Consider the following 22,738-nt stretch of genomic DNA (forward strand, 5'->3'; position numbering starts at 1 on the left):
GGATAAAATGAAACACTCCTGAAAGATAATCATAACTGAAATAGGAACAAAAATACAATGCACACACTAAAGCGCCGCTGCAAATGAATGGATATAAGTACAAGGCCGCCTCACAAAGATGCACATGCCTTCACATCCTGACACTTTCTAGTGAGCTAAACCGAGTCTATCATTGAGTAAAACAGGTCAGTGCTGCCTCAGAATTCACAATATTTCTATTACAGAAAAACGGTCAACACCTTTATTTTTTCCTTGATACTTTGCTCACTCAGGAAATCGACAAAAAGCAGAACTGAGTACTTCTCCCTTTAAAAGTGAAAGAAGCAGTGTTTCCAATGTACAAATATGCTATCCAAGCACATTTCTTGGTGCAGCCACTTCTGGGGTACAGATTAGACAACACCCATATGTTCAAACATTCAGTGCAAACTCGAACATGGGAAAGTATTGAACGAATTGTTAGACAACTTCTTCAACTTGACTGCCTACTGATTTTTCGTCGAGCTAGTAATACTCTTTTGTTCATATCCCCACTTGACATGTGGCTGTTTGTTATGCTTGGATAAAGTAGTTGTGCTTTACTACTATATAAGTACATGGAGGGAAAAAAAACTGAACAGGAATCGTGTGATCAAAGCATACAGTAGTATCTAGAACTGCTCAAATACATGCGCTTGGGGTTCCTCTTAACATGACCAGAAACATTTTTACTATTAACAAAAACCTGCATATCTACATTAATCAAATAAACTGAAACATGAAAGTAGCACATATATGTTACAGTGTCAGAGCGAAACCTGGTTTCAATTGCGACAGAATCTTTGAAGGAAAATCAATGATTACATTTTAAAACAAGCCCTATAAACATATTAGGATATGTTTTCCAAGGTGTTGCTGATTTTAAACCATCATAAAACCACATATTCAATAGGACGACGATGCTGCAAGTCTCACTCCGAAACTTCAGTAAAAGTACATGAAAAGAAAACTGGCCATGGGTCTAGGCTGGGATCAGGATTATGCGCTGTTCCCCCTAGCTAGATTCCCTACTAAAAAACGCACAAAACACCTCAAAGTCCAGGTAATGAGTGCATTAATGACAACACATTATAATGAATTGGACACACAACAGAACTAGGGCCGCACTGGCCACTAGGTCAAGCCAAAGCAGCGCGCATGTGCTGTCTCTTGACATGCTGTAATCTCTCTGTGGGCTTTGACCACGCTCATCACTTATCTTTGGTTCAAGCGTTTGCCTTTCAAAATTCCTGTTGTTTCTTTGGTGATTAGCTTACATGTGTTCTGCCTTTTGACTGTTCTGTTCCACCTTGGAGACTGCCCCTGCTACATGGATCCTTTGCTATCGGCCATATGTTTTAGCTTTGGTGCACTACTTTTTTCTTCCTGCTCTCTCCTCGCATAACGTTACTCAGAATTCCTCAGAATTCGTGTTCCAAGTTTCTTTACACAGCTTTATTCACTTTCCCCCTGTTTCACTTGAACAGTTTGCGGTGAGCACTCCGCGTGTGTGCTGTTGCTCCACTCTCAAAGTTGACACCTCAAAGCTGCGAGCTTGGCAGGCAGTGGGCTGAGATGCGAGCAAATACAGAGAGATCACGCTGCATTGTCACCCCTCCACCCTTCCGTTCCGGTGGCTCTCGGCGCACACACCCTCATCCATGACTGATGCCTGCTTTGGGCAGATGATTTGGGGCTGGGGGCTAGAGCACCTGCTAAGTTTAAGGAGGAGAGAGGCAGCAGTATGGTGCAGCAGCTAATTCACTTTCTTTTCCGCTTGTTTTTCTTGTGTCATAGCAAGATCATTGGCTACAGAGGGCACCTCAGCTGCCAATAATTTACTAGTTTTAGTTTTTGGCCTGTTTTCTTCATCCTCTCCCTCCTTCCACTCTCAGTTGTTTCTAAACCCACCCGCCCCATCTCTGTTATTATAAAATCCTCATTTTCAGGCTGTTTTCTTCATCCCTGCCCTCCTCCCACTATTCAGTTGTTTTTAACCCTCCCCCTGCCGATTCATTCTCCATTGCGGCCTGCCATCACAGTACTTGTGCAGCCTCCTTCACTCCTTCTCTTATCTTCTTGCTCAGCTTTAGGAATGCAGGAGCTCAGATTTGCAGAGAATGCCACATGGCCCATCGCAAGCCCCCTTATCAGTATCCAGGTCCTCCCACCCCTGTTTCTTTTGTTTAGGTGCAAAGATCAAATAGTTTTGGTTCCCAGTCCAGCCCCGCACAGAACACACAAAAAAATACTAAATACTATAATCAGGCAATATCCACACAAGTTCACATGGATGACAATCCCACATAAGGACACAAACAAAATGGAGCACAGAAAACAGCAAGCGCTACACACCTTCACAAAAACAATAATCAACCACCTGGTGTTGTGTGTCCATGGATGGCTACTCACTCTAATGGAAAAGATTACACAATGGAGCACAGAAAAAAACTGCAAACCTTCTCAACCATCAATATCTACATAGAGAATGTGCACTTTGCGTGCCTACTCGTAAATATACAAACTAGGAGACCCTGAAAAATGTACTCAAACTGCATGAAACGGACTGCATGAAACCTACTGGTCAGTTGCTCAGTTATTAACAAAACTGCTTACATATCTAAAGAATCACTGCCTTGTTGCTATTCTGTACCACCCATTTAAGTATTCATTCCATTTTACAACATACTGTAATTTGGAACTCAATCAAAAAAACTTGAAATATTCTAACAAAAATCATAACAGAAAAATAATTGACAGAACTCAAATCTGGAATTAAGTTTGAAAGGATACCAGTTTACGACTGGTATTGTTTCAAACATACTTTCAGTGACCCTAAATCAGCTGTTATGATGTTTTTTGCCATGTTTTGCTTCTCATCTGTTTTCACAGAAACTCTGTTTTAGTTCATAAGTTCTGACCCTCCACCCACTCTTCACTTTGTCAAAAATGTTTTTGGGAGAAGGAGCTGCACAGTGTCTCTAGCACACATTCGCCCTCTTTCTATTAAATTCCATATTGTACACTTGTACATCATATACTGGCTATTTTGACTTTCTTCAGTCTACTTCTGGATGTCCCTGTACAGGTGTCACTGGGCAGTGTTTTGCATTTTATAGTTTCTTTACATTTCCATTTTATACATTGTTTGTGTACCTTTCAATTTACTGTTTTCCCGAACCTTTTTTCCTAAATAGAACTATGTTACTAGTTTTTATAAATCCTATTTGTGATTCCCTGTGGTCCTGGTGTTGTCATCACTTGGCGGGTGACCTAGGTATCCTTTGTAATTGACCCGTCAGGCTCACATGAGCCATTTAATCATTAGTTAATTCATGCATTCATTCCATGTAAAAGAAACTTTAGGCTAGTGCAATCTGGTCCCTGCAGCGCCCCCCAGAGTGACTTTAATAGGCTCCTAACAGTCAGGTCAGATGCACACGTTATGGATGTACTCATCTATTTATTCTTTCAGTGTGGTTGTTGACTGTAGCCAAGAACAAACATAGAAACAACCGAAAATCGCCGTTTGCGAGGTGCAAATGCCTCTTTGCTATGCAGAAATGCATATTGCGAGTCGGTACCGACTCGCAATATGCATTTCAGAATCGCAAATAGGAAGGGGTGTTCCCTTCCTATTTGCGATTCGGAATGGAATGCAATACCATTTGCGACCGCATATGCGGTCGCAAAGGGTATCGCAGTTACCATCCACTTCAAGTGGACGGTAACCCACTCGCAAATTGGAAGGGGTCCCCATGGGACCCCTTCCAGTTTGTGAATGGACCCAAAACATTTTTTTCAGGGCAGGTAGTGGTCCAAGGGACCACTGCCTGCCCTGAAAAAAAACCGAAACTAAAGGTTTCGTTTTTTTTTTTAAGTGCAGCTCGTTTTCCTTTAAGGAAAACGGGCTACACTAAAAAAAAAAAAAAACTGCTTTATTGAAAGCAGTCAAGAACATGGAGGTCTGCTGACTACAGCAGGCCTTCATGTTAGCGAGTGCCTATACTCGCTATGGGGCCGCAATTTGCGACCCACCTCATGATTATTCATGAGGTGGGTCATTGCGACCCCATAGCGAGTTGCAGTCGGTGTCTGAGACACCGTACTGCATACCAACTTGCGAGGTGCAAATTGCGAGTCGCATGGACTCGCACTTTGCACCTCGCAAATTGGCGTTTTGCTACATCTGGCCCTTAGATCAGTATGCAGGCGCAGCTTCTGTGGACTCCGGTTCTTTAAAAAAACACACATCTGACACGATTGAAATGTCATCCGTTTTGTGGCGAAGGTCTCGAAATGAAACTGCGCATCCTCAGTTAAATGTTCCATTTGAGATTCCCAAAGTGGGAGTAAATACTACAGATGTACATTTTAGTGGGTTATTGTGACTGTGTAACACATACATTCTCAATTGACTCTCGCCCATGTCCAGCACAATTGACTTAAACGGCAGACACAACCTTCAGTTTCCCAGAACAGGCATATCTGTTGAATAGTTCTCAAATTTCATGTCACGGGTTAGGGACCAGAGTAATGAACAGTCTGAGCAGAAGTAAGCTGTCAGATTGAAAAACGTCTGCCCGGTCAGGCAATCAAACTGCTTAGTTACGCTTAAAAGGCCAGATTCAGGACCCTATCAGGAGACAATCACCTAACCCTAAATCGATGCATCCAAGGAAACGTGATGTGATTTTAAGACAATTACTGTGGCAAAATGTGTGGAATTGTAGCCTCCAGAGATTTTAGAAACTAAACTTGGGCAAAAAGATGCTCTCTTTACCTAATAAAATACCTTTCTGCAATTTCAGCCTATGCAGCACTGCATATCACGTCTAGAGCCAAAACTTTAGAAATACACAAATTAAGTGCTCCTATCACTTTAGTCAGAAGCTGAAAACAGAATAAGGACTTAGGGCCTGATTGACATCTTGGCAGAAGAGTTACTCCGTCAAAACGGTGACGGATATTCCGTCTGCCCGAAATATAAATCTCTTTATATCCTATAGGATTTATATTTTGGCGGATTGATATACGTCACCGTTATGATAGAGTACTTCATCCGCAAAGATCTCAATCAGGCCCTTAATCTTAAACTGTGTACCAAATGCCAAAACTGCCCAGAGGTCAGTTACATGAAGCATGGAATACAGCAGAAAGAGTCAGAAATTTCAAATCTGCAATTTCTCATCATTGTGTTTGTTGTAGGGCGTTCAACAAAACCACAATGAGCAGAGAAAAAAAACTCAGACATAAGATGAATGAGAAGCGAAAAGTTTCCTAACATCTCACAAATAGCACTGCTAATTACTTCACAAATTACGGCACTCATGACATCTTTCATAATATTATTGATAATATCACTGTAATATTTGCAGTAACATTTTTCACAAAAAAACTGTGCATGGCGAGGGCATTAGTTATAGTTACTTGAGATAACTAACTATAACTGGTGAATTTCTATGGTTTGGTAAGTTTGAAATGTGAGCATAACTATAACGTCTCTGTAACCTTTGTTTTTTTAAGTGAATTTCTATGGGATTTTTAAATTCTATTTCCTAACTATAAGATCCCTGTAATCTTTGTTTTTTTCAGTGAATTTCTATGTTTTTTTTAACATATAGTAATTTTCTTTACTATACATTAATCCAACCATAGCCGCGTATGGCGGCAGTTGGCCACAGCGAGTGGGTGCATGAGTGTGTCAGTGGGCCTGTGAGTGGGTGTGTGAGAGTGACTGGGGCTACAAGTACATGCGTGAGGGTCTGAGTGGGTCTGTGAGTGGGTGCATAAGGGTCTGAGGGCATGTGTGAGTGGGACAAACACTGAAAGAGAGAAAGAGGAAGAGAGTGAGAGAGAAAGAATTTTTTTAGGCTTTGATGGATGATATACTTAGAATGAGATATTTCTGCACAAATTGAAAAGAAAATGTATTTGTCAATTAAAAAGAGTAAGATCACCTTTCAGTATGAGCCTTAAACTTTTGCAGTTGGAAAAAATAAATAAAAGAGGGAAATGACTACGGATACACCTGGAGTCGAACCCTGGACTCTCAGTGTGAAGGTCTGTGACCTTCATCGTTATGCTACCTAATTTTTTTTTATCTTTTTTTTTTTACTGCTTTTAATGAGCTATCTGGAACCGAGGGTGGGGGAGGTGGGAGACCCTCAAGGCCTCCCCCACGGTCCCACGCATCTTTTGTTTTTATTGTTTGCCCTTTACGGCGTACCTGGGAACATAGGGGAGCCTTTAGGCCTCCCCGGCAGTCCCATTGCTCCTGCTTTTAATAGCAGCCCTGCTTGCTGGAGCAATGTTTTCATCTGTCTTCCATGCATGCATATTTGCGTGCAGCGAAGACCGATGAAAACTCTGCATACTGACTGCGGGACCTGTTTGAAAGGTCCTGCTGTCAGAAAGCAGAGTCTTTGCTGTGACTTGTCTGCAGCTGTCAGAGCTGCAGACAAGCCACCGCAAAGAGCTATGTCCCAGGGTTGGGCACCCCTGGACTTAGCAGGAGCTGGCCCTGGGGGGTGGCAGTCCCCATGGGCATCAGTAGCTTCTTGGAGGTGGGGGGGGAGGGTCATGTGGCCCCCTCCAATGTGAAAGAAGCCCCAGGGAGGTGGTGGTCCAAGGGGTTAGGGAGTCCGAAAAGGACCTCCTATAATTATTTTAATATAGGCCCGGGGAGGTGGTGTTCCCTGGGGCTGCAGTGGAAGGGGGACAGGTGCCCCCGCAGTTTAACTGTTTAAAGCCTAGGAGAGGTAATGGACCCGGAGGTGCAAGGGGGCAGTGCGGCCCCCTCCACGTGCTATTTAAATACAGCCCAGGGGAGGTGGTGGGTCCCTAGGACTGGGGGGGGGGTACATGGCCCCCCACATCAATATTGCTTAAAGCCCCAGCCGGGGAGATAGTGCTTCCCTGGGCTGTGCGTGAGGCCGACAGGCCCCCACTACACAATTTAAATATAACCCCAGGTAGGTGGTCTGCACAGTGCGCCCCCCCGTACACAACATTTCTTGCATGGCCCTGGGGAGGTGGCAGTCCCTGGGGCTATGGCACCCCCATTACAAATAAACATTGCCCCTGGGACTTGGCCGACTCGGAGGCTTGAAAAAGATAAAGCACGGAAGTCCACACTTCATTTTTTTTTTAATGTTGTCACCGGACCCATATCGAATTTTGCGAAAATGCAAAAAAAAAAATTTCATTTTAGCCCCTGGGGGCTTTGGGACCCCAAAATCAGAGCTTAGGGGTCAGGGTGTTCATTCCCTGGCCTCTTTGTATTTTTTATTCTTTTTCTCTGGGACTCATTCCAGCATGGCTGCTAACACTTCCTTGTTGAAGTGTTGGCAGCCAATCAGATCTCAGCAGGATATCAGGAGAGGTTCGCAAATCCTTAGCACCCCCTTTATATACACATTGAGATTTCCTTAAATTTATCAGAAACGGAGTTATACCAAATACCAAAAAGGGCTCTTTCTGGAACAAGAGCTACCGTTCCGCCAAATTTGGTGTAATTCCGTCTAGTAGTTTTGGCGCTATCATTGTTCAAAATCCCTATGGAAAAATGAATGGAGAAAATACGTTTTAGAGCCCCTTCTCCTTTTTCTCAGCCCCGATTGATGAATCACCCCAAAACTTTCCAGACAGCAGCTGAAGTGAGCATTGTATTTTCTTGGAACGTTTTGTGAAGATTCATCAAACAAAAAAAAAACTAAGGTTACAGGGACGTTATAGTTGACGTTTTACCTGTTCAAAACTATACAAATTGGGCAATTTTAGTTATACTTATAGTTATACTTATGTAAAGACTCGTTGCCTAAAGTTACTTTAAGGCACAAGTTATAGTTTCTTTAGAGAAGTATAACTATAATTATAACTGCTGAATTTCTATAGTTTTGTATGGGTAAAACAGCAACTTAGCCATAACATCACTGTAACCTTTATATTTATGTACATACTAAAAAAAACATAGAAATTCACTGAAAAAAACGAACAGCATCGTGCACAGCTGGAGGTTGGCTGCTGGGCTTAGCCTAGGGCCAGGCCCTCTGGCCAATCTTCCCGCATGCACACAAACCAAAGCTGAGCAAGGTCTTCAGCTGTGTGCAGCATGGAGCTAGATGGAGTGGGTGTTTTTGTTTTCCAATTTTTCTTTGGATCGGCAGATCCACTGCAGATTTACACAGGGGGCCGTGCTGAACTCCGTGGAGGATTCTGAGGTTGGACCACATAAAAATTTTGTTTTTTAAAAAGGGCAATTTTTGTGCTCATGAGGGGTTCCTAGGGGACCATTCTATGTATCCTATGGGGTAAGTATACCTGTATGCTGACCCCTTATGTGTTTCTGCGCTGCTTTTTTCCCCACCCCCCCTTGGATCCGCATCCTTATATATCAATATTTTGTAACTTTAAATAACTCCTAATCTACTGAACAGATTTACACAAAATCACAAAAAGCACAATCTGCAGACAAAGATCTAGCTTCCTGCCACATTTAGTGCAGCTCCATTGAGCGGTTAGGGCTGTAGTAGTGTGTAAAGAATGCAAAATCCACATAGACAGAGAATGGGGAAAGTGTTTTGGGAAACCCCCTTTTCTCGGCCCCCGTGTTTAAAGACACCAGCCAAAGTGAGTGCCGCATTAGTTTTGAAACTTTTATGAAGATTCATCATAGTCATTAGCAAAACAAAAAGCGCTCTATCTCTAAAAAAATGGTCTTAACCTCAACTACCTACTGGCTATCGGTAGTAGGTAACACACATATAGATGGCAGGTGCCATTGGGTAGTTATAGTTTGGATTGCTTTACTTTATACAAAGCTTTTTATTTTTATTTACTAATAACTTTAGCGCCATTTGATGAATTTTCACGACATTTATACAAATAAAAATAAAATCTAATTCACTTTAGCTCCTTCTCGGAAAATTTTAGGGTGATCCGTCAAGCTGGGGCTGAGAAAAAAGGGGGGGTCAAAAAAAGCTAATTTTCCCATGCATTTTCCATAGATTTCGGTAGGCAGGGCTACAGCAAAAACTGCTCGACTGAACTAAACCAAATTCGGCAGCAACGTAGATCTTGGTGCACAGATTCTGTTTTTTGTAATTTGGTGTGACTCCATTCATTAGTTTTTGAAAACTAAAAGTTGTATATCTGGACAGTTGGGTCTGCGTGGGGCTTACTCAGCCTTGTGCTGCCAGGCCCTGTGGCCAACCCCATGCTGTGGGTCTGTGAATAAGTGTGTGTGTGGATGTATGCGTGTGTGTGTGTGTGTGTGTGTATGTGTATGAGTGTGAGTGGTTTTGTGGGTCTGTGGGTGTGTGAGTGGCTGTGTGGGTGGCGGTGTGTGAGTGGGTGTGTGAGAGGCTATATGGGTGAGTGGGTGTGTGAGTGGTTGTGTGGGTGTGTGAATGGTTATGTGGGGGTCTGTGACTGGGTGTGGTAGTGGTTTTGTGGGTCTGTGAATGGGTATGTGAGTGGCTGTGTGGGTGAGATAGTATTTTTGTGGGTCTGTGAATGGGTGTGTCAGTGGGTGTATGAGTGGATGTGTAAGTGGGTGTGTGATTGTGTGAGTGGCTGTGTGGGTCTGTGACTGGGTGTGGTAGTTTTTTTGTGGGTCTGCGAGAAGGTGTGTGAGTGTGTGGAAGGAGTGTGTGAGTGGGTGCGTGAGTGCGCTCCTCACAGACCCTTCCAGTAGTCACTTGGGGCATGGGGTCCCTCTACTCTGATCCACTGTATCACTTTTTACTTTTATTTCCATCAACCCCATGGACCGATACACAAAATGGCAGCCCCAACTTTTCTCTCAGATTGCGGCCAGCCAATCAAGGCATTGTTCTTGGCTCGTGGATCCGCGAAAAAACCACGGTGGATCTGCACCTCTAGATATACATACATCATTTCTCTTTAATAACCCCAAAACTATTAACCGGATTTAGACCACATTTACACCAAATTACAAAAAGAGATCTTTCTGGACCAAGATCTAGCTTTCTGCCAAATTAGGTGTGATTTTGTCCCGTGGTTCGGGCTGTAGCTATGTCTAAAATCGCTATAGGAAATTGCAATTAGAAAACGCGTTTTGGGAACCCCTCCTTTTTTTCTAGGCCCCCGTTTGATGAATCACTCTGAAACTTTCCAAAAAGCAGCTTAAGTGAGTGGCAAACCAGTTTGGAAATATTCATCAAACAATACCAAAGTTATTAGCAAAACAAAAAATCATGCTTTCCCTAAGGAAGCTATAACTACCTACTGGTGACTCCCAGTAGGAAATGTATTTATATATATATATATATATATATATATATATATATATATATATATCAATCTCGCTTCCTTTCAGTATTCACCAATATCGCGGTGTTTCCAAAAGGAAAACAGTTGTGACCACTTATCCTCTGATGCAACTTGTATTTATTTTCTCTTAATGGTACAGCAACAACCCAACGCCCAGGACTTGTCTCCCTTATCACGAGTAAACCTTTACCCGTGTAATCTACATATTAAAGTGGATTGAAATGATGGATAAAAAAAGACAGTAGTCCATCTTTCTAACCTTCCTTTGACTGACTCTGAAATGGAAGTTCTCTCTTTAGGACTGTCATTTTGCCCTATGGCTAAATTTTATTATACAAAGTAGGACTGATTTATACCATTTTGTAAGAAAACTAAAATTGAAAAAATGGTATGTGACTAATTCAGGTAGTCAGGCAGTTAAAGATGTAAGCCAGCCTTCAGTATTGACTATCAGTGATATTGATGTACTCCATACTTTATGTGAGTTAATTTAAATGTAATGGATCTGAATATTGAAATTGATTTAAGGTGTCCCAATAATTGTAAACCAAAATCTGTTTTCTTGCCACCAGCAGCAAATGATGCGATCAATGGATTTGAAAAAGGATCTGAAAAAATTGAGGTATACTGGAAAGGCTAGATGGGACAATTTGAAAATAAGACATAGAGAGGCCATTGTTTCCCTGAAAGAAAATAGGGAGATAGTAATTAAAAAAATCTAATAAAGGAGGTAAGGTGGTCATTTGGCCATGAGATCTGTACCTACAAGAAGGATACAGACAATTGTACGATTGTAAGAACTATGAGAAATCTAACAGGGAGATGCAAGTATGCTGACTTCTTTATACACCCTTTTGTTGAGGCCTTACCATTTTACATTTGTGATACTGGTGATTTTGTGAGGCATAATAATTATATATCATGGGAGGAGAATTACTTATTTATTTGTCTTGATCTGAACAATCTGTATACAAGTATACCACACGATTGGGGTATAAAAGTGGTGATCTTTGTGCTATTTGTTGCATACAGGAATGCTTTTAGACATGATTAGTATAGGTTTGTCCAACAATTTGTTTAATTTTTAATAAGAAGATCTTTCATCAAACCTAGGGGACTGTGATGGGACTTGCTTTGCCCCCAGTTATGCAGGGATATGACTCGGCTGGTGGAAGTAGCAAGTTGTCGGAAACATTGGTCTCATGGGGGAGCACGCAGTCCTCTGGGTACACTATATTGATGATGCATTCTACATTTGGAAGGGGGATAGTAAGTCAGCCCAAGATTCTTAATGAAAATGATTTAAATCTGAAATTTTCCTGTCGTTTGGATGCCCAAGTCATTGGATTTTGGATGTACAAATCCTGGTTAAAAATGGTAGATTGGAAGGTAGGCTGTATAGAAAGGAAACAGCAGGTAACAGTCTGCTTCATGCAAGTAGTTGTCATCAAAAAAGTTTAATCAGCAGTATCCCTTATGGAGAACTGATAAGGGCAAGACAAAATTGTAGCTTTGATATGGCTTTTGAATCAGAGGTAGAAATTATGACTCAAAGATTTGTGGAAAGGGGATATTTAAAAACTGACACAGAGAAAACACTGGAAAGGGTTAAACTGATAAGAAGAGATGATTTATTAGTACCCAAGAAAAGATAACATGAGCATAGTAATTCTCTAAGATTTGTCACAACATTCAACTGTCAGGCAGGGGAAGTCAGAAAGATCTTGCAGAAGTATTGGCCAGTACTTAAAACTGATGATCCATTTTCCCAAACTCTTACAGACCACCCTATGATTACCTGTAGAAAGAGTCCTTCCTTAAAGGACTCATTGAGCCGGAGTCTAGTCCTGCAACCAAGTAAGAAAACAACCATCCAGGGATTCTATGTGTGTGGGAAATGTACAGCCTGTAAGAATATGTGTAGGGTGGAATTTTCAATGGTACAAAAGCTTTCCACATCACGAAGCACCTGACGTGCATGTCTGATTACACTGTTTATGGCCTAAAATGCCCTTGTAATAAATATTATGTATAGTACACTATACATGTGGCAAACAAATTGATATTTGAACACATGAGGGCTATACTCCATGAGGACTGACTGTACCATGTAGCATGGCATTTTAAACAGTTTTGTGGCAAAAAGGTGGGAAAGCTACTGTTCGTGGTGCTTGATAGGATTCCACAGAATTAAAGGGGTGGCAGCAGGACTTTTGAATTGCGAAAATAGGAGTCTAAGATAATTATTGGTTACAACACATTGTACCCTATTGGGTTGAATTAGGATGATGAACTGTAAGTACATTTGGGGTGACTGTCATAATAACAGACAATGCTAATTAGTAAAAGTTTATCCGTGATCAAGGAGGCGAGTTCTCTGAAACGTGTTGGGTTGTTGCTGTACCATTAAGACTAAAATAAATACCAGTTGCATTAGAGGAGAAGTGGTCACAACTGTTTTCTTTTTGGGACCACAGCGATATTGGTGAACGCTGAAGGGAAGTGAGATTGATGGATGTATGGGGAGTCGCTATCCCGTCATGACCTGCCACGTTGCTGGCTGAGGGCATGCATTGGTATTTTCGGCTCAATATATACATCCTACTGGTGATGTCTAGTAGGTAGTTATAGCTAGGACCATCATTTCCCACAGATGAAGCTTTTTTTTGTTTTGCTAATAACTTTGGCGCCGTTTGACGAATCTTCACAAAATTTTCAAAACTAGTTTGCCACTCACTTTAGGTGATGTGTGGAAAAAGTCAGGGTGACTTGTGAAGCAGGAGCAGAGAGAAAAGGGGGAGGGGCTCCCAAAACATGTTTTCCCCATGCAATGTTCATGGGGACGTTGCAGTTTTAGGACACGGCTGCAGCCCGAAACACTGATCGGAATTACACTAAATTTAGGTGGAAACCTAGATCTAGTTCCAGAAAGAGTCCTTTTTGTAATCTGGTGTAAATCTGTTCAGTAGTTTGAGTTATTAAAGGAAAAAATATAGATATCTAAGGGTAGCCACTGATCTGAACACAAAAGCAAGGTCCTGAGTTGGCTGGCAGTAACTGGAGAGGAAAGCTGCAGCTGCCATATTGTTTCTCGGCTGGACCCCGGGGAGAAATTATAAATGAAAAATTACATAAGGGGTCAGGATAGAGGTATCCTGATCCCAAAGGAAACATGGGGGGGGGGCTCTGTGAGGGACCCCTTATGGGCAAATATATGCAATAATAATTTTTTGTACCTCTCCAAAGGTTCGCAGATCTATTGCGGTGCTCAGTCCGACCCCCCAGTATAAAATCGTGAAGGATCCGCAGATATGTAGGCCAATGGAAAAAAAAAAACATGCACCCATTTACATCGCAAACCCCCACCAAGCACAGCTGAAGGCCGTGCATGGCAGCGGTTGTATTAACGTGTGGTTACTATATATTACTTTGCATAAAAAAACTATAGAAATTCACTGAAAAAAGACAAAGGTTAAGGGGATGTTATAGTTAGGTTCACGTTTTACCCACACAAAACCATAGAAATTTAGCAGTTATAGTTATACTTATCTGAAGAAACTATAACTGCTGTTGACTAACTTTAGGCCACAAATTGCAGTTTCTTAACATAAGTATAACTGTAATTAAAACTATTACTGCTGAATAGCTATGGTTTTGTGTGGGTAAAACGCAAACCTAACTATAACGTGACTGTAACCTTTGATATATATATATATATTCACTGAAAAAAAACAAAATGTTACAGAGGCGTTATAGTTAGGAAAAAGAATTTAAAAAACCTTAGAAATTCACTTAAAAAAAAGATTAAAGGAACGTTATAGTTATGTTCTGAATTTACTCGCACAAAACCAGAGAAATTCAGCAGTTTTAGTTAGAGTTATTTCATGTAACTATAACTTGCACCCAAAGGTAACTATAACTCGCGCCCCCCATGCAAAGTCATCTGATCAATAATTTTACAGCAGATGTTACAGTGGCATTATCAATTATGTTATCCAAGATGTCATGAGTGCTCTAATTTGTAGGGTAATTAGCAGTGCATGGCAAGGATGCAAGTTATAGCTACCTTAGGACGCATGGCCAGGCCTTGCGGCCAACTCCCTGTAACCTCCCAGAGAGTTTTTCGAAACTTTATTAAATTATACAGTTACAATGATATAATTTTAGGACAAATTGAAAGGAAAAATGTAATTGTCAGGTAAAAAAAGTGAGATCACTTTTCGGTATGTACCTTAAATATTTTAAGTTGAAAAGAAACTAAAACAGGGAAATGATAAGTGACACACCTAGACCTTAATCTGGAATCTTCAGTGTGAATGTCCGACACCTAAACCACTAGGCCACAGTTGACACCCTACCATGCAGTGTTGTGAGATAACTATGGCATTCAAACCAAGGTTGCTTATTGGAAAAAGATGTAAATGTTCCATCACTGGGAATGCTTAATATTTAAAAAAACTACTAAATAAACAGACACGCTACCACGAGATACCAGGATTTGAACCTTCAACCTACTGAGTGACAGTCCAAGAGATTTATCAGTAAGCCAGAAGTGACTCTGTTGTGCTGTGTATTAAAACATAACTATAAAATTCGGACCAAACAGCTTCCAGGTGTATCACTTTGAAGTATTTGTATGAAGAACACACTGCATTAACAATCTCTCCCTCTCTTTAATCCCAGAGAGAGAGAAAAACACAGAAAGTGAGAGATTGAGGTTGAGAGAGAGGGAAAGAAATCATGAGAAATATTGACAGAGAGAACTTGAGAGAGTGTTTAGGCTTTGATGAATGATATATGTAGAAGGGGATATTTTAAGAGAAATTAAAAAGAAAAGTGTATTTGTCATTTAAAACGAGTGAGACCACCTTTCAGTATGAAACTTAAACTTTTGAAGTTTAAAAGAAATTAAAGGAGGAAAATGACCACAGACACATGTGGAGTAGAATCCTCAACTTTCAGTGTGAGGGTCTGTGAACTTAACCTTTAGGCTATAGGTGACTCCTTACTGTGATGCTTCCAGACATAGCTGACAGTCAACCCACACATGTGATTGGAAAGAAATATGAATCTTTCATCACTAGGAAGGTTTAAACAGTCAAAACACTAGTAAATAAACGAACAAACCGCTAAGCAATACCAGGATTTGAACCTTCAGCCTACTGAGTGTCCTTGACCATTAGGGCAGAAGTGACTCTGATCTATTCTGTATCCAGATGTAACTATAACACTTGCACCAAACATCTTGCTAGTCTGACCCTTTGAAGTCCTTGTGTGGAGAGACGAGTGCAGTACCAATCTCTCTCTCTTCCATCCCTTTATGGGATGGAAAGAGAGTGTGTGACAGGACTGCGGGGGAGCCTGAAGGCACCTGCGGCCCTAGCCAACTCCCCACATCCTGCAGGAGCCGACATTGCTCCCGCAAGCAGGGAGCAGCTCTCTGCTTGCGGGAGCAATGTTTTCATCTCTCTCCCTGCATGCACATATGAAAACTCCACTTTCTACAAGTGAGAGCTGTTTGACAGCTCCAGCTTGCCAAAAGCGGAGTTAAGTTTGCTTTTGCTTGGTGAGAGCTGTTAAAGCTTCCACCAAGCAAAAGCAAACAGCTATATCCCGGGGACATAGCAGAAGCTGGCTCTGGGGGGTGGCAGTCCCCAAGGCCATGTATGGCTTCACAAGGGGGGGCACGCAGCCCCCCCCCCTCAATGTTGCATTTGCTCCAGAGAGGTGGTGGTCCCTGGGCTGCAGTGGGGCCGCGTGCCCCCGCATGCAATTGAATCTTTGCCCTAGTGGAGGTGGCGGTCCTCACGGATGCAGAGGGGCTGCGCAGACCCCCGCATGCAAATGAATCTTTGCTCCTGGGAGGTGGCAGTCCCCAGGGCTGTGGAAGGGGGTGCACAGCCTTCCCTGCATAGAGTTCAGTTATTGTCCATTGGAGGGGTGGCCCCTGGGGGCTGCTGGGGGGGGCATAGAGCCTCCCCTAAATTAAATAATTGTTTTGCCCTGGGGAGTTGGCAGTCCCTGGGGTGCAGGAGGCTGCACAGGAAGGGTCTCCATGCGCTCCCCTCCTTTTTAAGGGCCCAAGTGGCCCCGGGACGTGGTCCACCCAGGGACAAATAAAAGGAACGGAGATTGACATATTTTTTTTTTAAGTCAGGAAAATCCGTGGATCGCCTGATTTTCCCAACATAAGTAATGCTTTTTTAGACCTGGTGGGGTCCATAAGGGACCTCTAAACCAAGGCTAACGGCTCAGGGGGACCCTACCCTGGCCCCTTTCCTTTTCACTTTTTTTCTGGGACTCCACTGAAGCGGAGTCCTAAGATGGCTGCCAACACTTCCTTACAACAGGACATTTGAGGTGAGCAAATTTAGAATGTCGCTAGTGTTGCAAGGTACTCCTTACTGGAACTAATCTCCACCTAAATTTAAGAACTACCCAGAGTTCTCTTCTTTTTTGCATAATGTATGTGCCACTCTAACCGTGAAAGGGTTTTGTTTTGATATATATTTATCTTAGTAGCAGCTGCTACTGGGTAGTTATAGTTAGGTCTCCATTTCCACAGGAAGAGCATTTTCTTTTGACAATAACTTTGGCGTTCTTCAGTGAATCTTCTTGAGATTTTCCAAAATAAAATGTCACGCATTTCAGCTGCTTTCTGGAATGTTTCAGGGTGATTGAGAGATGCCATTCCTCCGGGATAGAAATATAATAATAGAGGAGGGGGGCACGTGCCCCCTCCGCTCCCCACTCTGAGCCTTACAGGCCCTAGGGGTTGGGCTGTTTGGGATGTATTATTTTTTAAATGGAGAGGGTGTGCAGACCCACCCCACCATAGCATTTGCAGGCCCCAGTGACCTCACCCCACCAGGGCTGTATTGATTTTAAAGGGAAGGGCCCACTCCCTGACTCTTTACGGGACCCAGGACACCCCAAATCCAGAGCCAATATTAAAAAAGGGGGGGGAAGGGGAGTGCTAACCCCCCTTCCACAGCCACAAAGGCCCCGATTACCCTATCTCCCAGAACATTGTTTCACTGCGTGCACAGGGAAAACTTACCTGTTCTGCCGGGCGGGAGCAGACATTTGTTTCCCTGACTGGGCAGGAGCAAAAAAAATATATATATATATATATATATATATATATATATATATATATATATATATATATATATATATATATATATATATATATATATATATATATATATATATATATATATATATTTTTTTTTTTTTTTTTTTTTTTTAATGATTCTCACCCACTCCCCTTTGCAACGGTCTATTTGTCTTCAAACCCCAATCTCCTATGATTACTTTCAGCACCAGGCAAACACTCTGGCCATGCAAAACTGTTGGGTCATTCAGAGGGAACCTCATGAAGGATTCTGAGGGTAAATGTTGGCCCTGCCCACTCCAGATCAGAGCTATCATGGTTGCTGGCCATGCTGGGTTACTGTCCTCTACATGCTGCCAGCGCCATTATGGCCTTCACGCTCACACCATTACCTAGCTCTCTCTTCCCCCCTCACTGCATGCTGACTTATAGACGCCTGTGAACTGAGGAAGCTGCAGAAGCAAACAATCAGCATCTAGGAGCAGTCACTGCAGAGTGCGCCCATTTCGCTGGGTATTCAGTGCATTCCCTCAGGGCTCTCCACTGCTGTACAGGCATCACCATTGTATCTCTATGTTGTGTCTCCATTTTGACATCTGTAATTACTGAGTCATTGGTGGTCGGGGCTTTGGCAACACATGAAAATTAATGCATGCTTTTTCCAGGGTCACTTTTGCCAGTGTACAGACCCAAAACTACCGGCCAGCTGATCAGGGAAACACCAAAAGAAAACCCAGAATTAATGGCAAATTGCTCCTCAGAGTCAGATCAAAATAATAAAAATACACAGGAAACAGGAAATGTGCATACAAATTCCAGAAAAAAATCTCACATACAGTTCTGTGAACTGTACACGTTATGGTTCCAAAACACTAGAGGTCTTGGCACTTCTTTAGTTGCTCAACACAAACATCGAGGACATTATTCAGTGCAAGACGTTTGCTTCAGCTGGTTGAGTTAAGCGTTCACACATGTAGAAAAAAGACACACCAGACACTTTTGCTTACATTTAAAAATGTACTGTAATTTTTCTGTTGTAAATTAGACGTCCAAGTCTGGCATTTTTTTGGAGAGTTTTCACCCATCAAGGCGCATCTGAAGGTGCATGGTGGTAACATTCTGCATGATTTCCAATAGTGGAGAATATTCTCCACTAGCATTTACATGGTTTCTGGTCAATAGACATTTTATGTCACATAGGCCTGCTTTAAAACACTGGTAATAAATGGCATTTTTCGGAACGGTTGAAAAACTCCTTTATAAAAGGGGGTACTTCCTCAGTCCGGTCATGGGCAGTAGAAATATGGGTGGAAACCCCTTTGTTAAATGCAGTGACGGAATAATATGCCTTACATGATCTTGAGCATTCTCTTCGACTCAGATGGTGGTGCATTTTGATTTTTAATTTGCTTTTATTTTGATGGGTATCGCAAATTCTCTATTCTCTTCTCATTTACCAGACAAGTTTTGTGGACAGGTTTTGTGAGGAAAATTACTAAATCAGTGTAACCAGTTCGACCTCTACAATCGCTGTCCCTCTATAAGGAATTTGTTCAGCACTTAGCTTTTGTACAATACACAGTTTGAGATTTATCTTGGTCAGTACCTTAGAAATCCTTGATTTCTTGTCAAAGGAGACTTGCTTGACTATTAAACACCGCGTCTGTCATTCAGTATATAATCCCACATGATCCGACCAGTCTACCTGCCATAAAAACTCTTTGAGGAATAATACTAAAAGACAGTATTCTATCCAAATGTATACCTTGTCTTGTGTTAAAAAAAAAAAAAAATTGATTAAATTATAGTTTTCTCCTCATTCCCTTTACAATTGAATCCACAGCCCTGCATCTCCCATAATAATATTTATCAGCCAGGGACATAACTGTCATATCGTGGTCGAAAACATATAGTGACAGCAGGCACCGTAGTAAACCCTAAAAGACAAAATCCGCTCTAAAGGCTCTGCAGTACAAAACGTTGCTCCTGAAGGGACAGTATGTTCCACAAAAAAAAAAAAACAATCTTTGTTACTGACCGACTAACCACTGCTGCATTCACAAACCTCTATGGAATGAGAGTTCAGCTTTTTGTAACGGATTGTGCCGAAGGAAGAACTTTATTGTCCCAATTTTTGGAGAAGAATGAAGTCTTACAAAAACTCTAAAACAACAAATTTCACACTATTACATGCAAATCCAAATGAAAGTCTAGTTAATCTGTGGTTGGCTTCTTTGTAATCAAGGAGTCAGTGTGACGTCATCATAAACTGTGCCCATCACATTCTTTAAATACTTTTCAACAATTTACCACATTTTACAAATACATACGATATTGGCTACACTTAGATATAAGTCTTTAAAATATTGCCATGACAAGACAATACTTACATGTGCACATGCGGAGGCTGGAACCGGCTCTGGTTAATGTTGTAGTGGGTGAAAGCTTGTGTCGGGTTGGAGCTGTATTCATCCACTGAAATGGTAACTTTGCCTTGTGAGGGAATTCCATGAGCCATGCTTCCGCCTTATAGACATGAGCGATCTACAAATCTCCAGATCGAAGAAGCGAAGTGCGCATCATGCTTCAGCTGACGTTGAAGACCAGCAGTCAAGTCATCAGCTCTACAGGCTGGAGAAAAGGATAGAGGAAAGTTACAAATAGTGCAGTGAGCGGGGAGAAGCTATTAATAACACTGGCATCACAGTCCGCCAGAAGGTTAACCGAGCTCTAGTCATTCATGGTATCAAAAGCACAGGTTTATTATCCATGGGCAACTTTCTAATTTTATTTAGGGTACTTTGCTTAACAACTCATCCCCGAAAGCATTGTTCCACAATGCTAATGCTATCATTAAGAATTATTGATCTCATTTGTAAAGTAGAGAAGTAGCCTGCACATAAAACAGTGTGTTTAACAAGAATATGTGAACATTTGTCAGGTTTCACTTGATTTTGAAATATGCGTGGTGGTTGATCATCTTCTGAAGCAATGAGTATTTTCTGGGCCAAGCTTTCCTGACAACGTTGCAAGTGTAGACGTCCCTCCCTTTTCTTCACTGTCAAGCAGTGGCTCAATAATAGCCTGAAATGAGAGCCCACCTAGGTTTCCACAGATCAGAGCAGGAGAGACCCTGCTCAGCAGCAGCAGCTCCTTCATGCTGCGACCTGCAGTGGTTGCTACCGGGATTGCATGCAGTAGCATGCTCTGAGAGCCTTCCTCAGGACGGGAGGCCTAGTGTTTACACACAATGCATCTTTACATAATTAAAGGGCAGACATGGATTGGCAACCTTAGAAAGCTGTTGGGTGTGGGCGGTAAGGATATCTTAAATACAGGAAAGATGGGGTTGACTCCACAGGTTATAGAACAACAGTCATCGATCACATACTTTAAAGGTCAGAAGGAGTGGGATGGGGATGAAGTTATCAGGAGAAAATGGGTGCGCTTTATCTGAAGTCTGGCTCACCCATACCTTCTCCTTCCGTGTGTGCACTGCAGGTCTGTGCAGGCAGCTGAGGCTAGCTGAGGCATAGGAAGGGATACAAGAGGAAAATTGATGAGTGTGTTGCTGCCATCAAACAAGCAGCTATCTGTTGTCAGGTTGGAGCATTCCAGAGATGAAGTTATGTGAGATCAACTGATTATGGACATTAGTTGTTAAAATATCAGGAGATTTATAAAATAGATCTTTCAGGTAGCCTCTATGGCACTGAAGGATACAGAAGAGACTGTGAAATTGTCTAAGAAATTAACAAGACAACTCTGTCTTAGATGTTTAAGTTGTTTGTAACATCAAAGGGCAATTGCAGACCCCCCCCCTCCCCACCCCGAGAGAATAAAGCAAAATGTGATAGTGTCATTCACTTGACATAAGCTGTGTTCAGCTAGTGACAAAACATCTAGGAAAGGTTCTCCTAGTGGTTAATTTACCAAAGTGATATTTAGAGTGAAATTAGAAAAAGATTTCGGGCCCAGATCTACAAACGCTTTGCATCAGGATTAGATTACAAACCCAGTACAAAGAATTGAGGTGTGATTTAGTACGGAACGCAAACCAGGATTTGCGCAGGAAAGTTCCCAAAAGTAATGCAATGTCTTGCTATGCACTACTTTGTGTCAAGGGGTGGAGCATGGGTGGTACATGGACGTTTCCATGGATTTTGGTGCAAATCTCTATCTAACAACATAAGACAAGGATTTGAGCCTAAACCTTACGCCTCACTGAGGTAGGCAGGCATAATGAGGCGAAATGTTTTAATTTCTCCATATTTTTCCGACTATGCATGTGTGCAACATCGTACAACACACACAGAGAGTGGCAAATGTCTTAAAGGATAGGTTTTGTACTGGTACAAAATCAACGCTTTAGACAATGCAGACAGCCTTGCACTATTGTGCAAGGGTATGTGCACTGGTGGATGGCAGCCAAAAGTGTGCCAGCCCTGGGGAGAGACAAATGTGCCATACCTAACAGAAATAATGAATCTTTTCTCTTTCCCTTGAAAGGAAGGCAGCGCAGAAGCTTTTTGGTTGGTGTACTGCATTCAGTCAAATATTGGTACGTTTGGGCTCCAATGTGGAAAGTTGAGGCTATCAGAGTATATGAAATAACTAGAAAGAGTTTATCAACTCTGAACATGCCGGTTCTGGTGGTAAAAGTGGGAAATTGTAGATCCACCCAAAAGGGGTCCACTGTTATGTTATGTTTTGTAAGCATACATCATGTTCAAATTCAAACATTAGCAAATACAGGCTCACCACATAGTAATGTTATCAAAGTTTTACCAGAAATTGTAAATCAGAAAGCCAAACACTGCTAAAATGCTGCACTTGGATCACCTCCTAGCCAGTTGATATCAACCCAGGAGATTCACTGCTAGTACGCAAGACAAGCCTCATGACTGCATCAACCCACAGATTACTTACTACACACTCTTACCACAACAGCTCCCTCTGAAGACCACGGAGTTCTAATAAAGAACTACGATTCTGACTCACAGAATCAGCAGACACTTGGAAGCTTAAATCTACAGAAGACAAATGAGCCCTTGAAACAATTTTTTCCCATTTGTTTGTAGTATATGCTGAAATCCGTGAAAATCGTGTAGTTCATGGCAGATCTGACTGTTTAAAACAGTAGCCTCATCATTCAGTCTAATTTACAATATCGCCTATTTTAAAATATGTTTTCATTAAATACTGTTGAATGCAACCGCTTTCCTGAGCAACATTTTTCATGGAAGATAAATATATATTTTTAAACGTGTTTTATAATTTCCTTATAATTAAGTCACTATAAAATGA

General features: G+C 41.8%; 1 protein-coding gene across 3 annotated transcripts in view; it reads right to left on the reverse strand.

The window, feature by feature from the left end:
• Nucleotides 1-22,738, reverse strand: part of MPPED2 (metallophosphoesterase domain containing 2) — a 602,895-nt gene that overhangs the window by 551,921 nt on the left and 28,236 nt on the right. For all 3 annotated transcript variants that reach the window (XM_069223473.1, XM_069223474.1, XM_069223475.1), the window contains exon 2: nt 19,822-20,062. In XM_069223473.1, the coding sequence (XP_069079574.1) occupies nt 19,822-19,949 (128 nt within the window). In that variant the 5' untranslated portion in view covers nt 19,950-20,062. The remainder of the gene's footprint in view (nt 1-19,821; nt 20,063-22,738) is intronic.

This window comes from Pleurodeles waltl, chromosome 3_1 (genome assembly GCF_031143425.1).
Source record: "Pleurodeles waltl isolate 20211129_DDA chromosome 3_1, aPleWal1.hap1.20221129, whole genome shotgun sequence".
NCBI lineage: Eukaryota > Metazoa > Chordata > Amphibia > Caudata > Salamandridae > Pleurodeles > Pleurodeles waltl.